Source organism: Stomoxys calcitrans, chromosome 5 (assembly GCF_963082655.1).
Source record: "Stomoxys calcitrans chromosome 5, idStoCalc2.1, whole genome shotgun sequence".
NCBI classification, from domain to species: domain Eukaryota; kingdom Metazoa; phylum Arthropoda; class Insecta; order Diptera; family Muscidae; genus Stomoxys; species Stomoxys calcitrans.
In genome coordinates, this window is record NC_081556.1 from 34044618 (window position 1) to 34058042 (window position 13425).

The following is a 13425-nucleotide window of genomic DNA, read 5'->3' on the forward strand; positions in this document are numbered from 1 at the left end:
GATCGGTCTATATGGCAGCTATATCCAAATCTAAACCGATCTGAGTCATATTAACGGAGGATATTGAAGGGCCTAAAACAACTCACTGTCCCAAATTTCAGCAAAATTGGATAATAAATATGGATTTATGGGCCTAAGACCCTAAATTGGAGGATCGGTCTATATGGCAGCTATATCCAAACCTGCATAGATCTGAGTCAAATTGGAGAAGGATGTCGAAGTGTCTAACACAACTCACTGTTCCAAATTTCAGCAAAATCGTATAATAAATGTGGCTTTTATGGGTCTAAGACCCCAAATCGGAGGATCGGTCTATATGGCAGCTATATCCAAATCTGAACCGATCTGAGTCAAATTGACGGAGGATGTTGAAGGGCCTAACACAACTCACTATCCCAAATTTCAGCAAAATGGGATAATAAATGTGGCTTATATGGGCCTAAGACCCTAAATCGGCGGATCGGTCTATATGGGGGCTATATCAAGATATAGTCCGATATAGCCCATCTTCGAACTTAACCTGCTTATGGACAAAAAAAGAATCTGTGCAAAGTTTCAGCTCAATATCTCTATTTTTGAAGACTGTAGCGTGATTTCAACAGACAGACGGACAGACGGACAGACAGACGGACATGTCTAGATCGTCTTAGATTTTTACGCTGATCAAGAATATATATACTTTGTAGGGTCTGAAATGGATATTTCGATGTGTTGCAAACAGGATGACAAAATGAATATACCCCCATCCGTCGGTGGTGGGTATAAAAAGTATTCGTGCTTTACGCCTTCGACCGCTATCGTGATTTCCGCAGACGGACGAGCAGAGAATCGTGCCAACGGACATAGCTAGAACGACTAAGAACATCGCAACGGTCAAGATAAATATACCTAATGGAATCGCACATCAATATTTCAAGGTGCTACAAACGGAACGATTAGCCTAGTATACCCCCATCTTATGATGGAGGGTACAAAAATTCACGTCTTGCCTGTGCAACTGCTCATTTGACCCACCCATACTATGGTGGAGAGAAGGGTAATATAAATCGTAGTGTATTTGATATTCTCTAAGTTAACTTGCTCTCTCATTTTCAAAAGCTGTTGTTATGATGTAGATACTCATATAAAGCTTGCAAAGTTAATCTCAAAAAAAATTTTACATTCCAAGTTTTAGATACGCAGAATATCTAATTGCGATGTGACTACATGACTGACACTCATAATTATTTTTTGTTTGTAAATAAATGGGTAGAGTTGCCAAAACTCTGATTAAGATGAATCAAAGCCAATGAAGCATTTTTATACCCAACACCACTACTGTGGTACAGGGTATTATAACTTAGTGCATTTGTTCGTAACACCCATTGATAAGTATAACGATCGACTCAGAATCACTTTCTGATTCGATTTAGCTATGTCCAACCGTCTGTCTGTCTGTCCATGTTAATTTGTGTACTAACTACAGGTCGTAGGTCTCATCCGATAATCTTCAAATTTGGGACAGGCATGTTTTTCGGCCTAGAGACGAAGCCTATGGGAAAAATTATAAAAAATCGGACCAGATTTGGATATAGCTCTTATATATATGTTCGTCCCATTTGCAGTAGTACTCCAATAAAATAGTCATTTGGTAACCAATTCTCTCGAAATTCGGCAGAAAGGATTTTCTTATGACTCTCGATATTACTGGTGACTTTCATAGAAATCGGTTCAGATCTAGATATATCTGCCATATATACATATCGCACGATTTTCACTACTAGAGCCACTGCAAGCGCATTTATTGGTCAATCTTGGCTTTTGATGAAAACCCATTTTCCGTTGGATACGAAGGGACTCTCGAAGACACCGGAATCTTGGAATTATGACATTGATCGAAGGTTTATAATTAAGGAATTTATGGTGAAGGAATACTTGAGGAGCTTCAAACCATTTAAGTTACCCGGACCTGATGGAATATTTCCGGCGTTACTATAGAAGGAGGCAGGCTAACTGGCGCTCAACCTGGCCAATACTTCCACAGCGTACCTGGGACTCTGAATCCTGGCAGGAGGCAAGGGTGGTGTTTATACCTAAGCCCGGCAAGGCAAGTTATGCGACACCAAAGGCCTACAGACCCATAAGCCGTACGTCCTTTCTACTCAAAACCATGGAACGTATTGTGGACACCATGATAAAGAGTAGGATATTCAGCGAACTGCTCAAATACAAACAACATACCTATAACAAGGGAAAGTCGGTGGGGACTGCCCTGCACGAAGTTGTGTATAAAATAGAAGAATCCTTCTATGCCAAAACATACACACTGGCGGTATGCGTTGACATCAAAGGGGCTTTTAACAATGTGCGGAGTGACACACTGATCCGATTCTTAGACCAGTACCGGGTGGACCCGGTCCTTAGAGACTGGCTAAACCATATGCTAAAGAACAGGTGGAAAAATTGTGTGTCTCATGGCATAAATATATGAGAGAAAGTAGCATAGGGCACGCCACAGGGGGCCATTTTATCGCCACTCCTATGGGTGGCCACCATAAATGACCTATTACGGATGCTGACTGAGGAGAGATTTGAACCCGTCTGCTACGCAAACGATGTTTTAAACTTCTCAGGGGTAAGGATCCGAACAAGCTATGCAGAAGGGCCGAAAGGGTCTTGCATATGACATATGACTGGGCTAGACCCAGAGGTCTCAATGTTAACCTACAGAAGACTGAAATATGACTGTTCACGAGGAAGACGAAGGTGGGTCAATTTAACGCACCACCTTTCCTCAATAAGACAATTTAAATATCTGACATGGTCAAATACTTAGGTGTGATCTTGGACAGGAAACTGAATTGGAAGTGTCACATTCAGGAGCGTACTGAGAAGGCTCACAGATGTTGGGCACAATATAGACGGGCCGTAGGGTTGAAATGGGGCCTGAATCCGAAGATAGTCCACTGGCTCTAGGGGAGCGTGATTAGACCAATACTTACTTACGTCTCAGTAGTTTGGTGGACTACTATGTCGAAAAAGTGCAACATAAGGACCATACAACAGGTTCAGAGAACATGTTGCCTTGGCATAGGCAGAGCGATGAGGACCACGCTCACTAGGGCACTGGATACTATTCTATATATCCGACCCATCGACATACAGATTAAGTGTGAGGCAGCCACTGCGGCTATGAGACTTAAGATGATGGGAGAAGGGATTGAGGAAGGGAGCAGCTCATACCATCGCGGTATAATCGAGGCGACGATAGGAAACCTGGAAGGAAGGGAAGAGGTTTCCGATTGGATACCTGAGATGAACCTTGACGTCGAGTGCGAGGCACTGCTGCCAACGCCACACTCTTGGATTGACGGAACCCTAGTATTGCCATCTGGAAGATCATGTTACACGAATGGATCAAAGCTAGGATGAGTGGGCCTGCGGGGTTTACATTGATGAGGCGTTGGAGCATTTCCTTTGTCATTGCCGGCTTTCCGTTTTCATCACCGGTACTTAGGTGGGGACACAATATCAGACAAGAACCAACTTAAGGGAGTGGCATTGAAAACAATTAAGGATTTTATAAGTAGCACGGAATTCCTAACTTAAAATTTTTTTTTTTTTGAGGTTACTTTATAGTTTTTAGAGCCGATTACTGGCTTAGGTGTATGTCTATAGTGGCATGGGGCGGATTAATATCTGCACCTTTTTTTCAACCTAACCTAATACAACAATTTTAAACCGATTTGCACAAAATTTGGCATGGATTTTTCTTAACCCATTTGCAAAATCGGTCCACATTTGGATATAGCTCCCATATATATGAATCGCCCGATTTGCCCTTAAATGGCTGTAGTAACTACAATTTTCAACCGATCAGCACAAAATTTCGCACGGATTGTTTTGTTACCGATTTTAACCTATTTGCAAGATTTCATCAAAATCGGTTCAGATTTGCATGTAGCTCGCATATATATGTATCGCCCGATTTGCCCCAAATGGCTGTAGTAACTACAATTTTCAACCGATCTGCACAAAATTTGGCAAGGATTGTTTTGTTACTGATTTTAACATATCTGCAAGATTTCATCAATATCGGTACAGATTTAGATATATCTGCCATATATAGGTATCGCCCGATTTGGGCTTAAATGGCCGTAGTAACTACAATTTTCAACCGATCTGCACAAAATTTCGCACGGATTGTTCTGTTGCTGATCTTAACATATCTGCAAGATTTCTTTAAAATCGGTTCATATTTAAATATAGCTCTCATATATATGTATTGCCCGATTTCCACTTTAATGACCGTAGTAAGTACATTTTTCAACTGATCTGCACAAAATTTGGCATTGATTGTTTTGTTACCGATCTTAACCTATTTGCAATTTTCATCAAAATCGGTTCAGATTTGCATGTAGCTCCCATATATATGTATCGCCCGATTTGCCCCAAATGGCTGTAGTAACTACAATTTTCAACCGATCTGCACAAAATTTGGCACGAATTGTTTTGTTACCAATCTTAACCTATTTGCAAGATTTCATCAAAATCGGTTCAGATTTGGATAAAGCTCCCATATATATATATCGTCCGATTTGCCATTAAATGGCCGTAGGAACTAAAATTTTCAGCCGATCTGCACAAAATTTGGCAAGGATTGTTTTGTTACTGATTTTAACATATCTGCAAGATTTCATCAATATCGGTTCAGATTTAGATATATCTGCCATTTATAGGTATCCCCCGATTTGGGCTTAAATGGCCGTAGTAACTACATTTTTCAACTGATCTGCACAAAATTTGGCATTGATTGTTTTGTTACTGGTCTTAACCTATTCGCAAGATTTTATCAAAATCGGTTCAGATTTAGATATAGCTGCCATATATATGTATCGCCCGATTTCCACTGGCCGTAGTAACTAAAATTTTCAACCGATCTGCACAAAATTTGGCATGGATTGTTTTGTTACAGATTTTAACCTATATGCAAGATTTCATCAAAATCGGTTCAGATTTAGATATAGCTCCCATATATATGTATCGCCTGATTTCCACTTAAATGGCCGCAGTAACTAAAATTTTCAACCGATCTGCACCAAATTTGACGTGGATTGTTTTGTTATTGACCTTAACAAATCTGCAAGATTTCGGTTTATATTTAGATATAGCTCCCATATATATGTAAAGCCCGATTTCCACTTAAATGGCCATAGTAACTACAATTTTCAAACGATCTGTTCGAAAAAGTCGGTTCAGATTTAGATATAGCTCTCATATACCTATTGCCCGAATTTATAAATGTAGGGTAGGTGTAGGGTATTATATAGTCGGCTCCGCCCGACTTTTGCCTCTCCTTACTGGTCTTTAAGCTATGTTCGTGAACTTTGGCTCATCTTTTTAATATCAGGAAAAAGTATTGTTCAGTGTAAAGAATACTGAATTTCTAGTGAAGATTTCAAAGGGATATACCGCCCAACAATCCGTTAACTGGTTTAAGTGTACCCCATACATTTTTCTTCAAAATAACAAAACTTGTATCCAATTTGGCACAACAAACCAGTGAATAATTATTTGAAATCTTGAAATTTACGCCTGTATTGTTGGGTTCCATTATCGATACTATTGGATTAGATATGGAATAATTAATAACAAATTTCTACAACTGGAATTCTTAGATAAGAAATGTGACAATGGTTTTGATTCGCCATGACTTGGCTATGGCTATAACCAGATAACATAACATAAACACACATATTTTCGTTGACATGGCAATCCCATTGACTTCGCTCAAAGTGAGTCGCCTATGAAAAAACACACATGAATGGTTATTATCAAAAACCAAATATTATTTAACATTAAAATTTTACACACACTCACATTTATTGTTATTTAATAACTGGTAAAAAATGTAAAAAAAAACAAAAATCAATATACATACCTACATACATATAAATATATGAAGTTTCTATATTTTGGTGACCCTTAGATATATGCCCTTATCGGTACCTATCAAAAACGATTTCTTGCTATAGGTCAATTTAGTTTCGGTTTGATCACAGAAGGAGAACTTAAAATTCTTCAAGAGCATGGCTAGACCAACCATAGCCTGCATTTTGCCAAAACGTAGGCCAATACAATTTCTGGGCCCCTCACCAAAGGGTAAAAATAAAATCGAATCCCTGCTGGCCATTTGTTCGGGGGAAAAGTTATCGGGATTGAAGACCTGGGGATTGGGATAGTATTGCTCATCGCGGTGTATGGCTCCGGCAGGAATGAAAATCGGCATATTCTTCTTGATGACATAGCGAGGATTACCAGGCACCACATAATCCTCCAAGGCCATGCGATTGAGCACTGGCAAAACTGTATAAAGGCGAAGGGTTTCTAGAAAGAAAATATTCTAAATAGCCACACCAATATTTGTTTCTTCCAAATCTTACCCGATATGATTTGCTCCAAATATGTCATTTCTTTCATGCAATCATAGCTAAACTCTTGATTGTGTTTCTCCAACTTTTCCAAAACCTCTTGGCGTCCACGCTCTTGTATTTCCAGATTTTTAGCCAATTCGTACAAGGTAAAGCCCAGTGTTGTCGATGAGGTCTCAAAGCCAGCATTAAAGAAGACAAAAGCCTGTGCCGTGATTTCCTCCAAAGTCAAATTGGTCAACTCATCACCATGTTCGCCCTTCATTAGCTTCTTATTCTTCAAATCGATCAACATGTCCATAAAGTCATTGCGCCGAATTTGATTCTTCTCACGATATTCCACAGTTTCGCGTACAATACGCAAAAAGAATTGCTCTATGTCATCGGGCGTTTGTTTCATGCGCAGCTTGCGTGCCAAATCAACAAAACTGGCCATAAATGCTATGACCAGTTGACCATGTCTTTGCTCCACTAGGGATTTGCGGCCCATAACACGAAACTCAGCATTGGGATCCTTGAGGCTGCTGCAGTCTATGCCAAAGGCACAAGTTCCTATGACATCGGTGGTGAAACGTGCCAACATTTCCTTAACCTCCACCACACTTCCTTCGGCGTCCAGCATTTTGCCCAGAACCTCAACAAACTCATGGCCCACTTTAATGACAGTGGGAAACATGAATTTCATCTTCCCCGACGCACAGTGGGCCAAATGGCAAAAAAATTGGAAATAAGTCTACAACTTTTTATCTGTTGATTTTAGCCATACAAAATGTTCTAGACATTTGTAGAGGAGGACATAGGCTTTCAGAAAAGTGCTGTTGTTGGTCCATATCTTTAATACAGGGTGAGCTACAGGGTGTCAAAGTTGACCACTTTTGACTTCTCCAAGCTTCTGGGGGCCATAACTTTTGATCTACTCAACCGATTTACATGATTTAGGACTCTAGAGAAAGAGCTTGACAAGATCTAAAAAACTTATGCATAAAGTACCATGCCATCGTGTACTGTTAAGGAGTTATGAATTGTTTAATTTTAAAATATGAAAATTTGGCCTTGGTTTTTTTCAGTGTTTTTTAAATAACTCCGTCAATTTTAAAGCTATAAACTTCATACTTCACACAAATTATGCCAGCATATGTGTGCATAAAATACAAAAGGAATCACGTGAATATCTTTGGCGGTTTAAAAATGGCATCGTTTTCAATATGAAAAATATTTTTTTTGTCAAAAAATTGCAAAATTTTTCAAAAAAGATACTCCCATTTCCTTTAAGTTTTCGCAAACTTTGGCCGTCAAAGCATTATCATTTCTTTCCATTTTCACAAAGTCGAGGTATTAAGAAAAGTTTTAAGTGCTAATTTGGCTAATTTCGATATCAAACAACACCGTTATCTTAAGACCAAAATGGCCAATTTTTTTACTAAACTTCAAAAGTTTCTCACTGGAAAAAAAGTTCCACGGGGATTTTTTCGCTTTTTTTGAACTTAAATGAAAGCTTAAAATGTTCCCAACATTTTAAGGTATGTCTCGCCATATCCTAGCCATAAATGAGATCGTAGCGATCAAAATACTGAAAAAAGTCAATTTTCAAGTAGTGCTATATTCATTGCTAAAAAACAAGTATTACGTCACATTTTATTGCAAAGATGTTAAATAAACTTTTATTTGGTAACACTTCTTCTACAAAACACAAAAAGAATCATGGAAATATCTCTATTCTATTCCATTTTATGGAACCGGCAATAAAAAAGTCAATTTTTCAAAAAAGTCGAATTTCCCAAATTTTGTTTTTGTTGTCCTAATTGCACATGACACACTATAGCCATATTTACGCAACATACCTTATCGTAAAGGAAATTTTCATACCTTTCCAACGATGTATAAAACATTTCTCAACTCGGATTCTATCTACTCTAAAATTCATTTACACTTCATTAAACTCTATATAAAAATGTCTATTTGTGAAATGGAACCTTATATGGGGCCTACACTAAAACATTGATAGATTTGCCCAGGGTTTACAATACAAATGTGTTAGAATAAAAAAAGGTCTCCTGCCAAAGTTTAAAAAAATTGGAATAAAAATATGTGTTTTAGAGCGAAAACACTTCGCATCGGCGTGCGTTTATATGTATATTAGCTACTCCCAAAATAAAAAAGCATTTTAGTTTTGTATTATTTGATTTTATTCTCTACCAAATAATCTAAGGTATCAAAATTTAAAAGCTCTTTAATTTGAATGGCATCGGGATCGTCCTTATCTATATCGTCACATATTTTTGGTAGCCATTTAGTTCTGATGCTGTATAGTACCGGATCAGACGATAACAATAAATATTGAAGTAAATCATAATTTTGGTTAAATTTGGTGCTCTTTCGGGTATTGAAAAGCCGGAACTGTTTAACATCTCTATTACGGGATTCCTGAGCTTCTTCTGTAAGTTCTCCTAACGGAAGTATGTTGTATTCCACAATTTCCTTGCCATGATGTAAGACTTTATGTACTGTCGGTGTTAAAGCTTTCCACGAATATAAATCAGATAAAATGTTTTTTGTGTCATTACTATAAGCTTCAAATTTGGTTGAATTTATCATCTTTTTGCTATTGATTACAGCCAAAATCACTTTGAATCGTCTTAGCAAGTGTTCATCAAGACCGGTTATTTTAGATGTCGATACGGGGTCCTCAAAAAACCGCCTTGCCGAGTTGCCATCATTTGTGCTTCCGTATCCGTAAAGAGGTTTATCTATTATAAGTCCCTTTTGTTTAAACTCCAACTGGATTCGATTCTTCTCTTCCTGCCTCATTTTGTGAAGATCTTGGTTGTTTCTAGCAGAGACATCGCGGTTTCCAGGGCTAGTCCGATATTTAAGGTCATACGATAAATGCAAACAATACTCCATGAATCGAATTCTACAGTGCAGGGGCGAAATACCGAAATTGAGCGCATTTTCGTTTACTAAATTTTCATCAGACTTGTCCTCGAATTGCCCATTCTTCTTGCCACAAATATTGCATCTCCAATTGGACATAACGCCAGTTAATGCGTTTGCCACCTTTCCATCGATCATAGTGAGTTGTAGTTGAAACGAAACTTTTATATTTCTTCCCAATTGGTTTATAACAATCATGGGTAATGCAGCAATTTCTTCCTTTATTTCGTTCACCAAAGATCGTGTTGTGTTCCGGTCTTCCTTTGTATACTCAAACCGAATTGGGCGACATAAATATTTTGACCCAGGTGTTCTATTTATCCATATATCTTGAAATGCATTTTCTTTCGATGATGAAGATTGGTCCTTGTACAATCTCATTCTCAATGGTACTAATGATGCCATGAAAATTGATGCGAAGTTGGTATCTATTTCTGTTTGTTGCTTATATTCGGAAAATCCAGATGATCCATCACAACCCCATTTGCTGATCAAAACCACTTCGGAATTATTACATGTGTTCAACTGTTCTTCAGTAAAATTAGAAATAATTCTAACAGCTGTATTTTCAACAAGATCAGCAAGTTTCACTCTTGCTTTTAATTCGTCCACGTATATATTTGATGGCACCATTTTCGTCCTGGTGTTGTACAATTTATGTTTTGAGGGTAAACAACCCCATCCTTTTTCACGAAGAGCCTTCCTCATTGTTGAGTATTTGTTTCTTGAGAGGCCTAGGTTCAAAATCAGGGCCAGTGCATCTTCCTCCGTGAATTCTGTAGTCGATTTTGGAGTTGGAATACTTTCTACCATTCTCTTTACCCTTTTCGGAGATGCTAATGGTAAAACATCGACAATTCGTCCAACATTTTTTGGTTGTGTTTTTAACAATGCTGTTTTGAACGTATCTTTTATTAAATTTGGCGGATGTGCCGCCAATAGTTCCTCTTGTTTTTTCTTTTTGGTTTTCTCCGTAACTTCGTCGTATGCTTTGCTAGGCCGGCCGGGAATCAGCGGTTTAATTTCAATAAGTAGATCCGATTTCAGCCACTTCTCATACATTTTGAAAAACTAGATTTTTGCGAATGAACATTCTGGCAACCTTCTCTCAAATGATTTGTAGAATTTTTCAAGTTTGTCTAAAGCGTCTTTATTTAGCCTTATTCCATATATGTGGTCCAAAGTGTAAACAAGTTCCTTAAATGACTCCGTGTATGATTTGGAATCATTTTTGATGTCCCATACAATTTTCGAAAGAGTGGAATACTTCAGTATGACTTCCATAACTTATAAATGTCCTTTACGCCTCTACAAAATATAATGAAGAAAATTTGGATTTTGTTCAAATATTTATGCAATATATTCACAATTAATGACCCATTTCAGGTATCAGACGCAATCGTAAAAAGGGGTCCAAAGTGCCTCTTTTTACTTACTCTTCTATAATTATTTACCTGGACTCGAATTTGGTTAAAAAAAATGACAATGAATTTTTTATGGGTAGGTTTTTTCACATTCATTGATACGGTGGATTTCCTGGGAATTCGACATAGCGAAACAGGTAACATTTGTCTGCATCAAATCTTAACACAAATATATATATATATGCAGGTATATTTCTAGGTTACTTTTTATTCAAAAATCATCAGCTTACATTAAAAATAGATGTAGGTACTATACAAACGCACGCCGATGCGAAGTGTTTTCGCTCTAAAACACATATTTTTATTCCAATTTTTTTAAACTTTGGCAGGAGACCTTTTTTTATTCTAACACATTTGTATTGTAAACCCTGGGCAAATCTATCAATGTTTTAGTGTAGGCCCCATATAAGGTTCCATTTCACAAATAGACATTTTTATATAGAGTTTAATGAAGTGTAAATGAATTTTAGAGTAGATAGAATCCGAGTTGAGAAATGTTTTATACATTGTTGGAAAGGTATGAAAATTTCCTTTACGATAAGGTATGTTGCGTAAATATGGCTATAGTGTGTCATGTGCAATTAGGACAACAAAAACAAAATTTGGGAAATTCGACTTTTTTGAAAAATTGACTTTTTTATTGCCGGTTCCATAAAATGGAATAGAATAGAGATATTTCCATGATTCTTTTTGTGTTTTGTAGAAGAAGTGTTACCAAATAAAAGTTTATTTAACATCTTTGCAATAAAATGTGACGTAATACTTGTTTTTTAGCAATGAATATAGCACTACTTGAAAATTGACTTTTTTCAGTATTTTGATCGCTACGATCTCATTTATGGCTAGGATATGGCGAGACATACCTTAAAATGTTGGGAACATTTTAAGCTTTCATTTAAGTTCAAAAAAAGCGAAAAAATCCCCGTGGAACTTTTTTTCCAGTGAGAAACTTTTGAAGTTTAGTAAAAAAATTGGCCATTTTGGTCTTAAGATAACGGTGTTGTTTGATATCGAAATTAGCCAAATTAGCACTTAAAACTTTTCTTAATACCTCGACTTTGTGAAAATGGAAAGAAATGATAATGCTTTGACGGCCAAAGTTTGCGAAAACTTAAAGGAAATGGGAGTATCTTTTTTGAAAAATTTTGCAATTTTTTGACAAAAAAAATATTTTTCATATTGAAAACGATGCCATTTTTAAACCGCCAAAGATATTCACGTGATTCCTTTTGTATTTTATGCACACATATGCTGGCATAATTTGTGTGAAGTATGAAGTTTATAGCTTTAAAATTGACGGAGTTATTTAAAAAACACTGAAAAAAACCAAGGCCAAATTTTCATATTTTAAAATTAAACAATTCATAACTCCTTAACAGTACACGATGGCATGGTACTTTATGCATAAGTTTTTTAGATCTTGTCAAGCTCTTTCTCTAGAGTCCTAAATCATGTAAATCGGTTGAGTAGATCAAAAGTTATGGCCCCCAGAAGCTTGGAGAAGTCAAAAGTGGTCAACTTTGACACCCTGTAGCTCACCCTGTATTAAAGATATGGACCAACAACAGCACTTTTCTGAAAGCCTATGTCCTCCTCTACAAATGTCTAGAACATTTTGTATGGCTAAAATCAACAGATAAAAAGTTGTAGACTTATTTCCAATTTTTTTGCCATTTGGCCCACTGTGCGACGTAAAGGTGGGCGACAGTTTATTGCGCATATTCTTCCATTTGCCACCATCCAGTAGAAACAATTGTCCCGACAAGGGATCATCCTTTTCGTTGTGAAAGAAACCACGATCGGTGAAATTGGTGAAATCCTTAATTAAGATCTGCTTAATTAGTTCCGGTTCCAGCACAAACACTGCAGGCTTGAGAAACCAATAGAATCCCGCAAATGGCCCGGTGCCTTTGAAGCGATCATAATATTGCTGCCATACATCCGAAAAGCCGCGCTTGGTTTGCACTCCCCACACATTGCCCAATATTAGGTGTGGCTCCTCGCAGGGTATGCCCAAAGATTGCCAATATGAGCGATTTTTCTTCCAGCGCACCAACAAATAAACTACTAGACCGCAAACGAGCGTCAGCAAGAGGGTGGACAAGGACATTGCGAGCAGAAATTTATGTTCTGCGAGACAGACAACCTGTTCGCTCAAACGATTGCCAGATAACTGAACGTTAAGTGTATTTACAAACCGTACAGTGAGAATAGTTAAATTTTATAATCTTTGCTATATGGTGGCGATAGAGAGGTAGTTTGTGGCTGATGTCTTTTTAAGTGGCCCAGACTTTGGTGCTCATTATGTTTTTGATATTAGAGAGTACACAAAAGCTGGTTATTAAGCTGCAGTGCTAGAACAAGTACGAGTTTGGATAAGCAGACCAAAAGGTATACAGCATCACTGGCGTTTGGTGTATTGAATAATTTAAGAAAACTGTCATTAATTTTGAATGGATCATTTACCATTTATTTTGCCTGGGTCATACCTGAATGCACGAAACTCTTGCAAATCAAACAATTAAAAGTGTGCTAAGTTCGGCCGGACCGAATCTTGGGAACCCACCACCATGGACTCTGCTAAAATATGGAAGCTATATCTGGTTATAGACCGATTTGGGCGATACTTGGCATAGTTGTTGAGAGTCATAACAGAA

At 37.5% G+C, this 13425-nt stretch overlaps 1 protein-coding gene across 1 annotated transcript; it reads right to left on the reverse strand.

The window, feature by feature from the left end:
* Positions 1-5832: 5832 nt before the first annotated feature.
* On the reverse strand, positions 5833-12931 carry LOC106090410 (probable cytochrome P450 6a21). The gene is made up of 3 exons (XM_059370334.1): positions 12461-12931; positions 6423-7106; positions 5833-6366 (listed from the first exon to the last, which is right to left on the reverse strand). The coding sequence occupies exons 1-3, from the start codon at positions 12876-12878 to the stop codon at positions 5948-5950; spliced, it is 1521 nt and encodes a 506-aa protein (XP_059226317.1). The 5' UTR covers positions 12879-12931; the 3' UTR covers positions 5833-5947.
* Positions 12932-13425: the final 494 nt, after the last annotated feature.